Source organism: Crinia signifera, chromosome 6, assembly GCF_055691185.1.
Source record: "Crinia signifera chromosome 6, ASM5569118v1, whole genome shotgun sequence".
Lineage (NCBI taxonomy): Eukaryota > Metazoa > Chordata > Amphibia > Anura > Myobatrachidae > Crinia > Crinia signifera.
The window spans coordinates 88,104,616-88,125,757 of NC_139222.1; the positions used below are offsets into that span (position 1 = coordinate 88,104,616).

Here is a 21,142-nt window from a genome sequence, read left to right on the forward strand (position 1 = left end):
CAGCAGCAACAGGATGCAGTGCAGGGAGAGCGCCTCACCTGCTCGGCACTTCCCTGCTTTGTAGACTAGGTGTATGCCAGTGGTGCATCCACATTGCAGATGTGGGCAAGGCTCCGCTGGCACACACCAAGTTATAACCCTGAATACAGTAGTCACAGTATAGTAGTTTGATGTAGTAAATGCATGGAGATGTTTTAGTGATCTGTCATGTGGAATATGTAACCTATGACATGTATTACCCAAATGACTGCTATTATTGTATTGCTAGGCTGCAAAAATGTGCAGCCTAGCGAGCAGGTCTGAATTGGCCCGTTTGTTCTTAGACCTAAAAAAAAATGCTGTTGGTGCCCTCTAGTGGTATATGGTGAATATGCAGCACCAAACCAAAGCATAGCTTACAGAGGTGTATTCACGATTCTGAATTTATAAATATCCCAGTCTACTACGCTGTCAGAGAGAAGTCGGCCTGCACCGAGGAAGGAGAGAAAGAAAGAAAGAAAGATTGATTGATTTTTTTGTATCCGTCAGTAGTTGGAACTTTGGCCATCTTCCACATTTCTCCAGTTTCTAGCAGGTTGTGGCAACACCCTCTGGGCAAGGTCTAAGTCTAACATATAGAGCCATAAATTCAGGTCCAGCAACATAAGCAAAGTGAAAATGGAGAACTTATGTAGTGTCTTTAACAAGCCAAAGGTAAGCAGAAACGTGAACTATCAGTAATAAATATGCAGTGTGTTGTACTTTCGGTTGTCATGTTTAACTCTTGAAGCCTCTCTGGTATTAAAGTCAGATTAGAAACAGTTTGTTGTTGCCTGTTAGTTTGTATAATGTCAATGCTATGCATGTCCTAACATGGCTATCTGGATGGAAGATAGACAGTAAATAGATTGTCAATAAGGGCCAGATGTATCAAGCTTCAAAAAGTGATAACAAGGAGAGTGAAAAACAACCAGCCAATCAGTGCCTACCTGTCATTTTTTCAAACCCAGCCTGTAACATAACAGGTAGCAGCTGATTGGTTGGTTGTTTATCACTCTCCAAGTTATCACTTTTTGAAGCTTGATACATCTGGCCCTAAGTGTGTGAATAGGTCAACACCAGATGGTTGGCAGTCAACAGGTCAACACCGGGGTCAGAAGACCGACATGAATATGGTTCAACTAAATAAAAGTGGACACCTGGGGTAAAATGTAATAGGATGAGAGACTCAGAAAGTGAGAGATTTGGTAAGAAATCTCCAGTTTTTTTAAAGCGGCAATCATTTATACTGCAAAATCAAACTAATCACCCCCAGCTCCCCTGTGCGAAACTTTATTCCACATGTGCAGCCACTTGCTGCAAGCTGGCGCAGTGAACTGCTTGTTCGCCATCCCATTTGCACAAAGCAGTGCGAGCGGGGGCATGGGGAGGCGGCTGCACCAATGGGAACGTCCAGCGTAGGCCGGTGACTCGGGTGCAGAGGATGGGAAGCTGACATCAGTGGATGTCAGCTGCCTGTCCGCTTCTCATCCAGGGCGCCTGCAGATGTATGATACCAGAGAGGTGTCTTACACCTGCGAGCAACTGAAAAAGAATTTGATGGTTGGCGGCCATCGAATGATTTTTTCCCTGGGGGGGGGCATTCGTGCTGGCGGCGGTAAAATGACAACCAGAATCACAAGAATCTGACTAGCTAGTACAACCCCACCTCCCACCCCCCTGCTGCGGATCCATAGTCATAGATTTTTTTGTTTTTATATTTTGAGGGGAGACGGAGAAGCTGAATCCAGGGGTAGGGGGAACTGCAGCCTTAATCGGCCAGCCAATTAGGCATAATACGCATATATGTGTGTATCTCACCAGCACCTTGATGAAAAGGTCTACGGAATCTTGAAACGTCGGTTTCCTAAACACCGCCTGCTGTATTTATTTCTTTCCGAGTGCCGCCGCCCCCGTTCTTCTATTGTTTGTGGAGTCGCATGTGCACCTCCTCATTGGAAGGCACCGGACGTACCAAGGCTCAATGTGGAGCCATTACAGTATCTTTTCTCCAGGAGTGCCACCTTAGAAACATTGTATATATATATATATATATATATATATAATATATATATATATATATATATATATATATATATATATATATGTTTCTCCAGCGGCGGCACTCAGATAGAAAATAAATACAGTAGCCAGCAGAACGCCAATGTTTCAATTGTATTTAACAGTTTTCGTCAGGGCAGGTTGCAGCTGCAGGAAGGCACCAGAGCAAGTTTCACATTTAAGCAGTGAGTGCCAGAGCTCCCCATTGTGTGTGTGTATATATATATATGCCATCATGTCTATACTAGAGATGTGCGGCGGCCACTTTTTTCGGGTTTTGGTTTTGGATCTGGATCTCCCTTCGTGTTTTGGATCTGGATTGGTTTAGGCAAAACCACCCTTGTCTCATTTCTAGTCAATTTTGATCACTTCTCAGCTTACAAAGATTTGTCATTTAATGTAGTTGGGCCAAAAGGGTATACCGAGGTAGCTGGATGACTGAGCTAAGCAACAGCAGTGGGCATCACATACATGGGGACCTTACACTTCCAACCTGGCAGAGCGGCACTGCAGGGGCAGACAGGGTGGCAGTTTAATAAACTATCCCAAAAAAAGAGAAATGCTCCAAAGAGCAAAAAATACAAAGAGGTATCGGCCTTGTCATGACTGGTGGTAGCAGCTTCAGCACTTCTATCAGGTTGCTGATCTCCCACTATTTCCTCCTCCATCATCCTCCAAAAATGTGTTTTTATTTTATTTATTACTTTTATTTATTTTCCTTCCTTTACACTGGACACAGCCTGTCACACTGGACACAGCCCCTTGGACACTGGACACTGCCCCTGGACACAGCCCCTGGACACTCCCCCTGGACACTGGACACAGCCTGTCACCCTGGACACAGCCCCTGGACAATGGACACAGCCTCTGGACACAGCTCCTGTACACTGGACACAGCCCCTGTCACACTGGACACAGGCTCTGTCACACTGGACACAACCCCTGTACACAGCCCCTGTACACTGGACACAACCCCTGTACACTAGACACAGCCCCTGTACACAGCCCCTGTACACTGGACACAGCCCCTGTCACACTGGACACAGGCCCTGTCACACTGGACAATGGATATATGTCACGCTGGACACAGGATATATGCAGTCACACAATGGTTACATGTCACACTGGACACTGGATATATGTAGTCACACTGGACAATGGATATATGTCACACTGGACACTGGATATATGTCGTCACACTGGACACAGGATATATGTCACACTGGACACTGGATATATGTCGTCACACTGGACAATGGATATATGTCACGCTGGACACAGGATATATGCCAGCACACATTACATGTCACACTCGACACAGGATATATGTTGTGACTTGTGACACTGGACAAAGGATATATTGTCGTCACACTGGCCACTGGATATATGTCGTCACACTGGACACAGGATATATGTCGTCCCACTGGACACAGAATATATGTCGTCACACTGGACACAGGATATATGTCGTCACACTGGACACTAGATATATGTAGTCACACTGGACAATATATATGTCACACTGGACACAGGATATATGTCGGCACACATTACATGTCACACTGGACACAGGATATATGTTGTGACTTGTGACACTGGACACAGGATATATGTCGTCACACTGGACACAGGATATATGTCGTCACACTGGACACAGGATATGTCATCAGTTGTCACACAGGACAGGACACAGGATATATGTCGTGAGTGACTCGTGACACTGGACAATGGATAAGATATAGGCCGTCACACTGGACACAGCCCCTTGTATTACTGCAGCCCCTGTACACAGTGTACTACTCAGCAGCACTGCAGCCCCTGCGTGTGAGCACTGCAGCACTGAGTTAGTTAGTTAAATCACAAAAAACACAGGGTTCAGGGCTAAATAAATCACAAAAGGGCACGGGCCACAGGACAGCCCCTGGACAGTGGACACTGCAGCCCCTGCGTGTGAGAACTGCAGCACCTAGTTATTTAAATCACACTACAGGGCTCAGGCCTATAAACAGTCACTGACTCTCAAGTCTACAACACAGGGCAGTGAGAGCACAGGGCAGGTCACGGAGCACAGCACAGGGCAGTGAGGGCACAGGGCAGGTCACAGAGCACAGCACAGGGCAGTGAGGGCACAGGGCAGGTCACAGAGCACAGCACGGAGCACATGGCACGGAGCACAGCACAGGGCAGTGAGGGCAGGTCACGGAGCACAGCACGGAGCACATGGCCTGGAGCACAGCACAGGGCAGTGAGGGCACAGGTCAGGTCACGGAGCACATGGCACAGAGCACAGCACGGAGCCCACGGAGCTTCCCAACCACCCTCTTCCCTCTCCAAGATTGGAGTGAAGATGGCGGGGCGCGCGTGCGTCTTTTATAAGATCCCGCTCCCGCGAGAATCCGACAGCGCGATGATGACGTTCGGCCTCGTTATTGGTCCGGAATTCAGGCGGGAACTCCCGAGCCGGCTCGGATCTGGCCCGGATCCCCGATATTCAGATCTGTCGGATCTCGGGGATCCGGACCCACTCATCTCTAGTCTATACTGCATATTACATTACTATTTCTATTAGAAGGTGTCATTACAGGTTACAGAGTGCATAATACCTCTGCCCGCTATGCTTGGGCCCGCCCGCATTATTTATCAATGCAATTTAGGTACTAAAGCTGGGCACACATTGTGCGACTTCTTCCCTCAGAGAAGTTGCATGTCATTTCCCTCTTAGCCACCTGGGACCTTCCCAGGGTGGCAGGATCGCTTTCGATATATCATATGTGGTCCTTTAGCATCCGATATATCATATGCAATCCCAGCCAAGCCTGCCCGGCTCGGATCGCTTCTACAGCCGGTGCAACTCGCAGGCTCCGGTACGATGCGTGGGGGCGTGCAACGTCTCGGACCTGCTGTCATTCACATGAGATTTGGAAGCATTTTATGTGATTGATTGCTGCATTCACATGAAAAGAGCCTAAATCGCATGTATATCGCATTGAGGTATGGACACAAGGGCGTAACTATCATTGGTGCAGGGGGTGCAGCTGCTATGGGGCCCAGAGCTGAAAGGGGCCCACTTTGCCTGTCAAAGTATCATGTGCTGTATTACATTTTCTTCATTAGGTGATAAATACATTTAAATACAAACATTGGTACTTGTTTCCTATCTGGGCGCCCACAATTTCAATCGCGGGCATCGGGGGTAAAATCGGGGCCATCGCGGGCATCGCGGCCGATAAAAAATCGGCTGCGATGGGCCAGACGCGATGCCCCCGATTTTCCCATAGAGAACAATGTTAAATGCCTCAATTTACCCGCGATGACCGCGATTTACCATAGGAAACAATGTTAAATGGATCAATTTCCCCAAATTATCATAGGGAACAATGGGAAATGGGGCAAAAACACCCCTGAACATAAAAATGTCCCCCCAAAAGTAGTTGACGCCACCCCGCCATCAACGTGAACCTGAAGCGTGGCGAGCGCGCGAGGGGCGGTGGTACGCGTCCTCCGACCGTTTCATGCCCTACTATCCACTAGGGCGTGGAGTGAGAATAGAATAGTGTGGCGAGCGCAGCGAGCCACCGAGCCCGAAGCGTGGCGAGCGCAGCGAGCCCCGCGAGGTAAACGCGTCCCTTCGCGGGCTTCCCAGGTGTCCGCGTCGCCATGGACACCTGGGAAGCCCGCGAGGGGACGCGTATAACTGTGAAGGTATCCGCGTCCCCTCGCGGGGCTCCCTGCGCTCGCCACGCTTCGGGCTCGGTGGCTCGCTGCGCTCGCCACACTATTCTATTCTCACTCCACGCCCTAGTGGATAGTAGGGCATGAAAAGGTCGGAGGACGCGTACCGCCGCCCCTCGCGGGCTCGCTGCGCTCGCCACGCTTCGGGTTCACGTTGATGGCGGGGTGGCGTCAACTACTTTTGGGGGGACATTTTTATGTTCAGGGGTGTTTTTGCCCCATTTCCCATTGTTCCCTATGATAATTTGGGGAAATTGATCCATTTAACATTGTTTCCTATGGTAAATCGCGGTCATCGCGGGTCAATTGGGACATTTAACATTGGTCCCTATGTAAAATCGCGGTAATCGCGTCGGTCGCATCGCATGTCATTATAATGGCATACGATGTACCCGCGATGCCCGCGATGGGTGCCCAGATAGGAAACAAGTACCCAAACATTTACTATGAGCATAGGTGCCGATTCTGTGGGTGCTCAAGGGCCTGAGCAACCATGGAAATTGATGAGCATCCACGGGCCTGAGTCCCGCTGTTGGGCCGCCATATTAACTTGCTAATTTGCGGCTGCAGCACCCACATTGCCGGACCCGCCAACTGGGAAACAGCATGCCGGGAAGATTGTATTCTGTCCGCGGAGTACCTGCACTGTGGGGGCATTTATGTACCTGCACTGTGGGGGCATTTATGTATGTGGAACTCTGTTGCCGTAATTATTGGAATATTGGAGACAACTGTGCTCTGTAATATAAATTGGTATTATTTTGTGGCAACACCCCTTCCCCATGAAGCCACTCCTCTATATTTTTGGCTTGAGCACCCACCAGCAAAAACATAAATCGGCACCTATGGCTATGGGGCCCACATGTATCTAGTTACACCACTGTATGGGCACTTAATTGTTTAGCCAGCAGCTATAATTGTACAGTGTTTTCTGCTTGACATTATTAATAAATTGCTGTAAAATACCATGGCATCACAATACTGTACAGCAACAGTTGGGATAAAATGATGGAAGTCACTGCAACGTGAAGACCCCTGGGGAAGTTGGCCATGATCCGAGAGGCTGATATACACAGCACATTTTTTTAAGTGTCGACATCAATTCTATTATTTTACTTTTTTAACCCTTTGTGGTTTTATGGTCATAGCATTGCTATCAGACAATAGATTATTCATAAAAATAAACCTGCATCCAGTGACAAGTCATAACATGTTCTCTATATTTATATTGGGTTGTTACATGATGCAATTATTTCCATACGCTAACATCATATAATCCTCTACAACGTGTGTTCTCACAGCAACTCCTGAGTACACAGTCTCTTCCTGGTGCCACAGTAACTGACATTAGGAAGTATTGCTGGAGTCTCGGGGATTTATGTACTAAGATGAGAGTTCTTTTGAAGATGACATGTTGCCCATAGTAACCAATGAGGATCTAGTTCTTATTTATTTAGTACCTTCTAGAAGATAATAGATAGAATATTTTTGGTTGCCAATAGCAACATCCCATCTTCTATAGAACTCCCATCTTAGTAAATAAACTCCAGAGTGCAGGTTCTGACAGATATTTTGCATACATACTACAGCCCATACACACAGGCCCCGATTGACTGGTTGATCCGGTTGATTTGTCGACTGTAATTAGGTCAACAGTCAATAGGCTGACCACTATTGATTGACAGTTGATAGGTGGACGCATGAAAAAGGACAATGGAAAAAGGTAGACACAAGCAAAATGTCTACATGAAAGAGGTCGACGCTGGAAAGGTCGACATGAGATTTCCATGACTTTTTTTAAACCAACGTTTATGCAAATCGTATGCAAAAACGCATGCGTTGCAATGTGATCCGTGCGATAATGCGCCACATTGCATGCTGTTATTGCAAAGTGTGTCTGAACTTGACTTACCAGCCGTAGTCACAAATGACCTTATTCAGGTCCCATCGTTCCCCCTTGTGTTCGCACAGGGGAGTGATGTTTAGCACATGCGCAAACACATATATGCACATGTGCAGCCGCTTGGTGCGAGTGGGGATGGCGAACTGCTTGTTTGCTGTCCCGTTTGCACCTAGCAGTGTGGGTGGGGGTTGTGGCGTGTTTTTTCCCATGAAACCGCTGGGCGTTCCCATGTAAGTGTGACCGTGACGTGGGTACGGGGGGGCAGGCAGGTGACGTCAGCGGATGTCAGCTGCCAGCCCCCTTCCCACACAGGGCGCTCGCAGATGTAAAACACTACAGAGTTGTCTTACATCAGCAAGTGTTGGAGAAATTATTTTCAACATCAACATCCATTTGCAGCTGTGCGGGGGAACTTGGTGAGTGAGGAAAGGGCGGGCAGCCATGCGGGTGGCGGGCGGAGTTTCATCCACAAGCAAAGATGCAAAATTTGCAGCTTTCCTGTGAACCAGAATCAGACCCAAACTGTAGCTGGCAGAGCATGCTATCTATATAATCCTGTACGTCTAACTATATAATTCTGTATGACATATTTTACCCTTTTTTATAAGGGGGGAGGAGCAGCACCAAACTCCAACTTGGGACGAACCTACGCATAGACATTTTATAATATCACCACACATTAATCATATGGCAACGCATAAACCATACTCTGGTGTCAGCTGTAATTAGCTGTATGCTAATACAGCTTTAAAAGAATGCAATATAATTACTGTCTAAAGAGAAGTGTCGATTTGCAATGCTTATTTATTGTAACACTCAATTGGGTACTCTTTACTTAGTTGGGCGCCAGCGATTGAAATCGCGGGCGTCGGGGGTAAAAATCGCGGTCATCGCGGGCATCGCGGGTAAATCGGGATGGCCGCAATGCCCGCGATGACCGCGATCACCGCGATTTTCCCATAGGGAACAATGTTAAAACGGCTGATTGACCGCGATTTTACTGTTAAACGGCTCAATGGACCCGATTTGGGGCCAAATAGGCCAAATTAACCCTTAAATGTCCCCCCAAATTTTTAACGCCACCCCACGATCCACGCCAACCCGAAGCGTGGCGAGCGCAGCGAGCCCGCGTGGGGCGGCGGTACGCGTCCTCCGACCTTTTCATGCCCTACTATCCACTAGGGCGTGGTGTGAGAATATAATAGTGTGGCGAGCGCAGCGAGCCACCGAGCCCGAAGCGTGGCGAGCGCAGCGTGCCCCGCGAGGGGACGCGGATACCTTCACAGTTATGCGCGTCCCCTCGCGGGCTTCACAGGTGTCCGTGGCGAGGCAGACACCTGTGAAGCCCGCGAGGGGACGCGTCTACCTGTGAAGGTATCCGCGTCCCCTCGCGGGGCTCGCTGCGCTCGCCACGCTTCGGGCTCGGTGGCTCGCTGCGCTCGCCACACTATTATATTCTCACACCACGCCCTAGTGGATAGTAGGGCATGAAAAGGTCGGAGGACGCGTACCGCCGCCCCTCGCGGGCTCGCTGCGCTCGCCACGCTTCGGGTTGGCGTGGATCGTGGGGTGGCGTTAAAAATTTGGGGGGACATTTAAGGGTTAATGGGCTCTGTGGCCCATTTAACATTGATTCCTATGGCCAAATCGGGTGGATTGAGCCATTTAACAGTAAAATCGGGTCCATCGTGCGTTTTAACATTGATTCCTATGGTAAATCGTGAGCATCGCGTCGCGGGCATCGCGGGTACATTTATAGCCGGCCGCGACGCGACCGACACGATTTCCATGTTTAACATTGGTTTCAATGGGAAATCGCGGGCATCGCGTCGGTCGCGTCGCGGCCATACATAAATGTACCCGCGATGCCCGCGACGGGAGCCCATCTAGGTAAAGAGTACCCTCAATTGCATTCTTTTATGTACTTCAGTAAAAATATTTATACATAAAAGAATGCAACAATATTGCCTGGTGTATGAAAGCAGCACATGAAAGAATGTACATAAGAGGCTTTTGCGCAACTCTGTTATATAAAATGGATAAAACAGAAAGGGCTGTAAGCAGAGGGCACGTCTCACTATACTGTGCATTGGGTAATGGTAAGTCGTCCCCACTATCTCACTGACACCACAGCTTGTTAATAACGGATTCAAAATGATGAAGGCAGATGAGTAAGGAATTAAAGCAAAGGGATTAGATTAACCTATACCTATATAATGACTTATTGTGAAGGTTTTCAATAGATGTACAGCATTTACTGAGTTTACGATGTGACTATATTTGAGAGAAATGTAAAAGCCTTTACCTTTTTATTATGTGTATACAGTGCTATTTTTCTGCAGGAACCAGCAGGAACTCAGTTCCTGAACCTCTAATTAAATATGACATAATCAGGAAATGAAAATATACTTTCCATAAGATAAGTTTTATTTTAAAGTCACCTGTGAGTGCCTTTGTTTCTAAATACAATATATACATCTATCTCTCCCTGCCTCTCTCTATTATATATATATTTTTTTATTTAATTGATCCACCTCATATATAAACAAAAAGATATAGACGTGCGCTGTATAAAATGTCCACCACATTATAATTAATAAAATAATAGATAAAAATGTAAACACATAAAACAAAAGGATTTTTCCATTTTACAGCAGATTAAAATATTAACTTTTCGCAGAATTTAGATCCAACACTTGTGTGACTTCATTTCATGAGAGAAAACCTACGCGTTCCGTCCAAACATGGACTTCATCAGGGGTAGTAGGAATCTATATGGATAATAATGGTGGAGACAATATTTTCGCACAATCACGGCTGGGTGTGGTATATGTAACCACAGAGGTGGAAGAATTAGCCCCTTTATGGGTCTTAATGAAGGAGACAATATTTTCTCGCAATCAGCAATAACAGGTGGTGTTCTTAATAGTAGGGTGTGGTCTATGTTATCACAATAGAAAGAATAGCTCCTAGAGAGTAAAGGTGGCCATACACACGCAGATTTATCTTCAGATCTGTTTAGTTGGAACAAAAACATGGTTATGGATGAGAGCAAATTACAGTTGACCATTTGCTTGGAAATGCTGGAAAACTGACAAACTGTCACTCATCCATAACCATGTTTTTGTTCCAACCAGCCAGATCTGAAGATAAATCTTACTAGTGTATGGGCACCTTTAGAGTAATCAGTGTATCCTGTCTTTCTGTTCTGTTTGTGCAGGTAGAACTTCATATCCACCTGGATGCGTGCATTAAACCTGAAACAATCCTGTTCTATGCCAGGTAAGAGACCCTCCCCTGTTTTAGAGTAAAATCAATGAGTGATGTATCGGGGAGAATCATTGTATGTGTTTATTATGTGTTTAGTATATATTATATTGATTGTGTACATTCTTTAACATACCAGAATGACTAAACCACATTTCCTCTTCATGCCATATCAGCAGAACAGAGTAAATAAGCTACTGTATATGAACGTGGGAGAATGGATGGGTATTTTATTAGCAGTTCCAGTTGTTAGGTTGACAGTCAATAACATCAAGATGATACAGTGACAGTCTGTGCAATGTTTTTCCCTAGATTAGAGATGGGTATACCTTGACAGTAGCCTAGAACCAGGCAAAGAAACTCGGCGCCGCAGCGAGAGTACAGACTGGGCACTGCCGAGATGGTGCAGCAACTAGTCAACTTGTAGGCAGGGCCCGGGCATCTCGCAGGCAATAGAGTGTTATAGACAAAGGTCTGATGCACTGTGTCAGGTCCTTCCACACTACTGTACTGTAACACACACAGCCGGGCATGCATATAGAATCTAAATATAGATTCTATATGCAATGAAATGCAATTCCTGGGGGTAATGGATGGTCACGCTGCCGAGGCACAGCCGGGTTGCCCGGCTGTGTCTTGGCAGCGCGACCATCCATTACTCCCAGGAGTTTCATTTTTACCCCATTTGGGATAATTTACCCCTGTTCCCTGACCACTGTTTCTTAAGAAGGTCTCGGGTAAATAACGTACTTGCAATAGACTCTACAGGGTAAATGTACAGTAATAGCCTGCAACTTGTAGGCTTTAGTAACCTCCTCCACGCCCTAGTGGATGGTAGGGCATGAAATACCGCCTGTCGGCACATGTCGGCTCAAAAAACAGTGAAAAACCCATGTCGACCTTATGACCAGTCGACTTTCCTCATGTCGACCTTTATGCAAATTCGACCTTAAGTCATGTCGACCTTGGCCCATGTCGACCTTAAGTCAGGTCGACCTTCCTGCCAGTCGACCTAGTGGGGTCGACCTAATGACTGTAGACCTAAGTTCATTATAATAGATGACCGCTTCCCTTCTCAAGAAGGTAATGGGATTGACAGATGCCATGGCCACTGGGCTTCCAGTCCTTCTTCCAGCGGGTTGGGATCATTAGGGTGACCACTGAAGGTTGACACCTTCAAACGGTCGACATGGGCATAGGTCAACAGGGTCATTAGGTTGACACAAGCATTAGGTCATTAGGTTGACATGGGATTCCCCCACATTTCATTACACGACTAAAATTACTTTGATTTATTTGGACTACCAATAATGAGACGCAAATAATTTGATTTGTCAATTTATTACACAACAAGAACAAGTGCATTCAAACACCCACATCAGCATGTTAACCATTTCCTTATTGTGTTTCTTCCAACTATTTGTGTACTCGTGTTTTTATATTTTCGCATTTTTATGTTATTAACTAATAAAAGTTACATTTTCTGAGTATTTCTTTTAGTGCACCACATCCTGACAACCCTTTTTCTTTTCTTACTTGATGTCCTACCGAGGCACAGCTTTCTCTAGGCAGAGAAAACTGTTGGGGCGATGCAGACCTTATCGGTCAGGTCCGAATTGCATGCTAGTTCAAGGACTCACTTGGTGGGGGGTGTTCGGCGAGGAAGTGTTTACCTGCCCGCTAGCAGTGAATATATGCAGGTCTGAATCAGGCCCTGGGCCAGTGTGATCAGCGTCAGTGTGATCATTTGAGTTCAATGTGTGTCTTAAGATGCTGGTCAGATCATTACTACAGCAGGAGTCTGCTTGTAATTGATGCCTCCTGCTGCATTACCATACAGAGCTATCACTGCTGCTTGGAAGCAGCAGCGAAATTAATTCCATCCAGCGGCAAATGTAGGATTTTAAGAGGGGGGTTTCCAAATGTAATACAAAATATCCTACTATGCAGCGCATTGGAGTCTGGGGGAACGGTAACAACCCTGAAAATTTATCTTTTTATACACTGGATTCAATATGGAATACAGCATTAATATTTAACAGTACAGAGGGTCTATAGTGTAGGCTGTTTCAAACATTTAAATAAGATAAGTGGTTAGGAAAAGGTTAAACATATCATAATAAATAAATACACAAACATAATAGAACCAGTACTGCACTTTCTAAGCTCACAATCTCCCACTTCTTGGTAATGCTCCTGTCTCTTCCTCCTGGCAGCTGCTCTCTGGTCCAATGTGATGTTGGAGGGCTCAGATCCACACATGCAGTGGGTTGGGATCATTTGGTCTACAGCATGATGGTCGACAGTCATTAGGTCGACACCATTAGGTCAACATGGGAAAAGGTCAACATGGGTCTAGGTCGACATGGGAAAATGTTGACATGGTTCTAAGTCGAAAGGTCATTAGTTCGGCAAGTCGTTAGTTCAACAGGTCATTAGTTTGACAATGTCTATGTCAACAGTCAAAAAGGCGACATGTTTTTTTTCACTGTTTTTTTACCTGAATGTCAACACAGTCCACCTGGACACAGTTTTAAGCGCACCGCATCCCCTCGAGCGTGGTGCCTCGCTGCGCTTGGCACACTATTTTATTCTCCCACCATGCCCTAGTGCAGGGCTGGGCAACACCGGCCCTCCAGATGTTAGTGAACCACACATCTAAGGATGCTGAAACTGATGCAAGGCATGCTGGGATGTGTAGTTCATCAACATCTGGAGGGCCGGGGTTGCCCAGCCCTGCCCTAGTGGTTGGTAGGGCATGAAATACCACCTGTCGGCACATGTCAGCTCAAAAAACAGTGAAAACCCCCATGTCGACCTTTTCACTGTCGACCTAGACATTGTCGAACTAATGACATGTCAAACTAACGACCTGTCGAACTAATGACCTTTTGACCTAGAACCATGTCGATCTTTTCCTATGTCGACCTAGATCCATGTCAAATTTTTCCCATGTCGACCTAATGGTGTCTACCTAATGACTGTTGACCATCATGCTGTAGACCAAATGACCGCATCCCGATGTGGTGGCAGCTCTATTGATCATATTATATACTAGTGCCATATGTATACCTCCCAACATGTGTCTTATCAGAAACGGGACAGCCATGCGGTGCAGCCACAAGCGCACCCGAAAAGGGGGCGTGGCCTCAGAAAAGGGGGCATGGCCTCGGGGGATGCTGCTTCCCATGGCCACGCCCCATTTTCCATCCCTTAGCAATGCTGAATAGACACAGCATCTATTCTCTACAGGTTGGGGGACACCCAACTGCCCCCGCCCGCACCGCGGGACACCGGCAGCCACGGGCGGGATGTGGGAACGTCCCCGAAAACCGGGACGTTCCCGCGGAAATAGGGACAGTTGGGAGGTATGCTGTTGTCATAATGTTTGTCACTTTCCAAGAGGAGGGGACAGAAACCATAAACCCCCCCTGGGTTTGCCTATGCCATCCACATATTAATTAGGCTTTTCTATTGCCTATTTTGTTGAAATGTGTTGCCATCTAATCATATACATTGAGTATAATCAATAAATCCCCTATTGAACAGCATATAATCATCACTCCAACATGTATACATTCGTTTTTGCAAAAAGATATGTTTTAGGAATTAACAATGCACAATCTTGTTTTTAGAAAGAAACAATTGGAATCACATATATTTGAAAATCTTGAAACTCTTATGAAGAATTTGGTTTGCACTAAGCCAGGAAGTCTTACAGAATTCCTCTCCAAGTTTCAGCATTACATGCCAGCAGTTGTGTAAGTCTATACAATGTAATATGTAATGAAATGTCTGCTTTATTATAGAATCAGGACATGATCACATCACAGACTGCCCCCAGAGGGCGATCTTGAACTGGGGCTCTGCTATACACTGTGGAGCAGGAAAGAAATGACGGACAACATTTATGTAGGGTTGCTTAATTTGTGGCTGCCCTGCTCTGTGAGACAGGGCCCGGCCAGCGTGATGAGAAAGGGGTGGAGCTTTGAGAGTAACGCATTGTTTGGAGGCATGGCAAGCGTGGTCGCATCATTGTGGCCATGCCGGAATTACAAGTATTGCACAGTGGTGGGCGGGGCTACAATGACTGGCGGCAATGCAGGGACTTGCCCTCCATTCCGAGCGACCGCGAGGCAGACCCGATTTTGAGGAGCCTTCTGGCCATTCCGGGAGGGTAAACAACCTGGCATTTATGCCTGCTCTAATCATACTTTTGTTTTTGCAAAAAGAGATGGAAACTCTGTTGTAGAGATGGGAAACTCTGTAAGGGATTCTTTGGCAGAGTGGAGGAACTTGGAAGTGCAGGATAAGTGGGAAAAATTAAAAAGTGCAATTCTAAAAGCAACAGAACTTTGTGTCAAAAGAGTTAGGAAAAACACAAGAAAAAGGAAGCCATTGTGGTTTGCAAAAGAAGTAGCAAGTATTGTGAAAGCAAAAAAGTTGACCTTTAAGAAATTTAAGCAGACGCAGAAGAATGAGGACAAAGAGGTGTATCTTGTTAGACAGAAGAAGGCTAAGAAGGTAATCAGATGAGCAAAAGCACAGGCTGAAGAGAAAATGGTCCAATCAGTGGGTAAAGGGGGGAAAACTTTTTTTAGGTATATAAGTGAAAGGAGAAAAACAAAAAGTGGAATAATAAGACTAAAGACAGAGAGTGGAAGTTTTCTTGAAAGGGACAATGTAATAGCAGATAATATTAATAATTATTTCTGCTCAGTATTCACTGCTGAAAGAGAGGGGAAGGGGCCACAATTAAGTTGCAAGTATAGTCAGAAAACTGAGGGAGAAACAAGTACATTTACAGAGGAGAAAGTCCTCACAGAACTCTCAAAACTGAAAGTGGATAAATCAATGGGGCCAGATGGGATACATCCAAGGATACTAAAAGAGCTCAAAGGGGAGCTGGTAAAACCAATAACAGAATTATTCAACCAGTCACTAGCTACTGGAGTAATCCCAGAGGACTGGAAAACAGCGAATGTAGTCCCACTGCACAAAAGTGGAAGCAAAGAAGAGGTAAGCAACTATCGACCAGTGAGCCTTACATCAGTAGTAGGGAAATTGATGGAAACACTCTTAAAAGAAAGAGTTGTAGAATATCTCAAAACCAGCAATTTACAGGATCCAAAACAGCATGGGTTTACTGGGGGAAGATCATGTCAAACAAATCTTATTGACTTTTTTGACTGGGTGACTAAAGTAATAGATCAAGGTGGGGCTGTAGATAAAGCTTATCTAGACTTTAGTAAGGCTTTTGACACTGTCCCACATCGCAGACTGTTAAATAAACTTGAAAGCTTGGGATTGGATTCTAAGATAGTTGAATGGATAAGAGCATGGTTGCAGGACAGAAAACAGAGAGTTGTAGTAAACGGAGTACAGTCAAAGGAGGGAAAGGTTACAAGTGGAGTACCCCAGGGATCTGTACTTGGACCAGTGCTTTTTAATATCTTTATTGGTGATATTGCAAATGGAATTGAGGGTAAAATGTGCCTTTTTGCAGATGACACAAAGGTATGCAACAGGGTAGACACACCAGGAGGGGTAAAACAAATGATTGATGATCTAGGTAGATTAGAGGAATGGTCAAGACCATGGCAACTACAGTTTAATGCCAAAAAATGCAAAATCATGCACTTGGGTTGCAAAAATCCAAAGACTAAATATAGTATAAATGGCACTATAATGGAAACTACTGAGGAAGAGAGGGATCTAGGTGTCACTATTTCAGGGGACTTAAAGGCAGGTAGGCAATGTAACAAAGCAATGAAGAAGGCAAGTCAGATGCTTGGTTGCATAGGGAGAGGTATCAGCAGTAGAAAGAAAGAAGTAATAATGCCACTGTATAGGTCATTGGTACGACCTCATCTAGAGTATTGGGTACTTGTGAGTTATCCGGACGCCCGATTTCTAAATCGGGTCGGATCGGGCACATCGCATCGCATCGGATGCGATGCGATGCGATGCGATGCGATGACCCGATTTTTCCATAGGAATCAATGTTAAAATGGACTGAGTCCATTTTAACATGGAATTCAATGGGAAAAAGGGGTCCTTTTCATACCCCTACTATCCAAGTGGGCATGGAGTTGGATATAAACCTGTGGCGAGCGTAGCGAGCCACCGAGCCCGAAGCGTGGCGAGCGTAGCGAGCCCCGCGAGGGGACACGGAATACCGTCCCCTCGCGGGGCTCGCTTCGCTCGCCACGCTTCGGGCTCGGTGGCTCGCTACGCTCGCCACAGGTTTATATCCAACTCCATGCCCACTTGGATAGTAGGGGTATGAAAAGGACCCCTTTTTCCATAGGAATCATTTTAACATTGATTCCTATGGAAAAATCGGGTCATCGCATCCGATGGTCGCATGCGATGCGATGCGATGCGATGCGATATCGCATCGCATCGCATCTGATTGTATGCCTTAACTTAAGGCATACAATCAAAAAATCGGGCGTCCAGATAACTCACAAGTACCGAGTATTGTGTTCAGTTCTGGAGGCCATATCTCCAGAAGGATGTAAATACATTAGAGACTGTACAAAGAAGGGCAACTAAAATGGTGCATGGCCTACATCACAAAACGTACCAGGAAAGACTAAAAGATCTTAATATGTATACTTTAGAGCAGAGAAGGGAAAGGGGGGACATGATAGAAACTTTCAAATATATCAAGGGTTTTAACAAGGTACAGGTGGGAGACATTCTTCACAGGAAGAGGAGCAGCAGAACACGAGGACATGCACTGAAACTAGAGGGAGGAAGATTCAGGGGAAATTTGAGGAAGAATTACTTCACAGAAAGAGTAGTAGATAAGTGGAATAGCCTCCCATCATAGGTGGTAGAGGCAAATACTGTAGTACAATTTAAACATGCTTGGGATAGGCATATTGATATCCTTACAAAAAAATAAGGATCAAATATGGTTTGAGGTAACATGTTTAAAAAAGGGGCAGACTAGATGGGTCAAGTGGTTCTTATCTGCCGTCAAATTCTATGTTTCTATGTTACTTTGTCAGTCAAGCTCTACCATTACTATACTGTATGTTTCTACAGATGTGTACCTGCAAGAGCCTTGTGGCACCCCAGGGTGCTTAGGCACACAGTTTGGGAACCACTGTCCCAGGGTGTTAGAAGCACATTAGAAACAAAACTTAAAGCTGACACATGACTGCATTTCTTACACTACCATGATCAGCTTCACTCAGACTTAATCTATGGATAAAATGCAGTTAAACCCCCAAAAATAATGTTTTCTGAGGTTTCTCGACATTCCCTATATGCATTAATCTCCAGAAATGTACACTATTGGAAATATCATATATATATATATATATATATATATATATATATATATATATATATATAGATGGCATTACCTAATAGAAGCCTGTGGCCTTCTTACGCAGAATTCCCTGTCCTAGTGTCCCACATGGATTTCACATGTTGCTGCCATTAGCTATGAATACTCAAAGGTCTCTCGGGTCATAAACCTAGAAGACCTCACACTGCACAGGACAACTGAGACGCTATGCATACTATCAATGGCAGGATGTATTGTATTCACAATGCCATGCATGATGCATCCTGCCCCATTTGAATAGAGGCCAGAACACCATATCTGAATCTGTCCCCTCCCTTCCAATTACTGTATATATAACCAGTGATATCTAGCCTCACAACTATTCATTTTGCTTTTCTACTCTCAACTCATACAAATCCAATAATTAATATGCTCCTGCATTACATTTAATATTCCAGTAGTATAGAGACCATGCAGTATCACTGTCCTTTCATCCTCTGTGTCTTCGGCAGGATACATACAGACCCTAACCCTCCTCGCTAGTGCCTAACCCTAACTCTAGTATCCCGCCACCTAAACCTAACCCCCTTCTAAATGCCTAACCCTAACCTACCGCAGCCTAACCCCAAGTTTCCCCAAGTGCCTAAGCTCAAGCCCCCCTTCCATGGCCGAACCCTAACCCACCCCAGCATACTTACTTTCGGCATTCCGGCAGTCAAGATTCCGGTACCGGCATTTTCATTGATATCAGAATTCCGGCGCAGGTCTCCTGGCGGTAGTCGAGATTCCCGTGTCGGTATTATGAGCGCCGGCTTCTATGGCATGTATGCCTACAACACAGTACCTCTCTTAGCTCAGTATATTTTTCGGCTGTGCTTAACTATACCACCATGATCCACAATGCTTATCTATGGCTTAGAATCTATATAGTTGCTAGTTTCCACTATTCAGTAATATGTTCATTTAACATACTGTAAACAGCTCATCTGGAAATGTTTAAGAATTATGTGTTTTACCTTTTTATTATGTCTAGAGGTGATCGTGAAGCAGTGAAGAGAATTGCCTATGAATTTGTAGAAATGAAAGCTAAAGAAGGAGTTGTGTATGTGGAGGTCAGGTACAATCCTCATCTGTTTGCCAACCGCAATGTGGATCCTATCCAGTGGGGGCAAAAAGAGTAAGTGCTTTAGTGATTGGACAATGTAATCTGTGATCTAGCATGGTCTGCCGTCCATACAGTGTGTAGAGAGTAATACACAGAAGGGCTATCAGATCTTACATGTGCTCTCAGGGCCGTCACACTAAAAATAAATGTAAATCTATACAGTATGTAAGATGCATCCAACTAAAAACACTAGCATCTGTGCCAGATGTACATCAGGCATAGAAGTACAGAATAAATGTATTTATGACACACCATAGCATAGAAAAGGGTAGATGTGGCTTAGTTATAGTTAGTAATGTATGCAAAAGCTTTATTCCATTTTTTGTTCACAATTTTGTTTTCAACAGCTGACATGGAAGTGTCCATTAATTAGGGTGAATAAGTAACTGTGACTTCTTGTAATATAGCTGGAATGTTAATGACTTAAACACTATCAGTTGGAACGGTCAATATGCAAGATTCAAATCAGTATTGCACACCATTGCAAATCCCCTATATACTGTACATTCTTGTCAGCACCAATAAGATGAGAAGTGCATGTAAAAAGCACACGTCTTATTTGTATCAGTACTTAACCCATCTATGTTCCTTTCCTTGCCCATTGCTCTGTCTCTACAATTTAAATACTCAGAAAAATCTATATAGGGATGAGAGCACACACGCGTTTGCTGTGCATGTACAGTACAGTGTGGAAGTTTGTAGCTAATACAAAACATATGCACATCCATCTCTAAATGAGCACCGGAATATTGTCAGTCATTTCTACCTTCTTGACCAATGGATATCTAGGGATCTCTGACTGGAGTGCGAGAGTCTGCCATGGTGACTAAGGTCAAAGCTTTCCCTGGACCAGCAGATAGCTAAGTGCAGTGCATGTCATCAGCCAGGGCATCGTCATCACTATGCTATATGGTTGAGGTCCCCAAAACTGGTCCTCAAGGCACCACAACAGGCAAGGTTTTAAGTAAATCCATGAAGCTACAAAATTCTTTCACACAAACCCCCCCCCCCCCCCCCCCCAACCCACACACACTTCATCTCCAACCTTAACTTTCCTCCACACCTGTTATCAGCAGTTGTTCTACTTTTCCACTCCGCATATTACCTCCTTCCATTGTCATTTCCAACAGTTATCCCACACTACCCCCACGCTATGGAATGCATTCCCCCAACATTCTGTGCTTCAAACACTTCCCCAAAACCCACTTCTTCATCCTCTGTTACCAGATGTCCACCTGATTCATACTCTCTACTCACCCCTTATCCTCTCTACTGTATCTCACCCATATCCTATTTCTCTACCTTCTGAACATCCTGCAATGCTCAGCTGCACACGGAATTGCCGATGATGATACTCTGAATAGCAAAAGTATTTATGTGCACCAATGTGGTGTGGGACAAACCTTGCTCATTTGCCAGACGCAATGTGCCATTCAGGCGCCCCACAACACAGCAAAGCCTCTAACGCTAAGGTTCTCAAACTTGGTCCTCCGGAGTCCGGACCACAAAATGTTCACATTTTCCAGATCTCCTCACAGAATCAGTAGTCAATAATTACAGCACAGAGTTTCAGCCCTGCATCTTGCCATGTCCCCTTCACGGCATGTCTGCCGGCACTGCCCCCTTCTTCGGCTAGCTCGCTGCCCACTCCCGGAGAGGGCAGCAGAAAAGTAGGCAACCCTGATGTACAGTA

The 21,142-nt window shown here is 45.4% G+C and overlaps 1 protein-coding gene across 2 annotated transcripts in view; it reads left to right on the top strand.

Annotated features, from left to right (window-relative positions):
* Nucleotides 1-21,142, top strand: part of LOC146007783 (adenosine deaminase-like) — a 62,431-nt gene that overhangs the window by 26,595 nt on the left and 14,694 nt on the right. Inside the window, exons 1-4 of one of the 2 annotated variants that reach the window (XM_083146394.1) lie at nt 441-693; nt 10,935-10,996; nt 14,617-14,742; nt 19,318-19,461. In XM_083146394.1, coding sequence (XP_083002520.1) covers nt 658-693; nt 10,935-10,996; nt 14,617-14,742; nt 19,318-19,461 — 368 coding nt within the window. In that variant the 5' untranslated portion in view covers nt 441-657. Of the gene's footprint in view, nt 1-440; nt 694-10,934; nt 10,997-14,616; nt 14,743-19,317; nt 19,462-21,142 lie in introns of those variants that run through there. The other variant, XM_083146392.1, reaches the window with a different exon arrangement.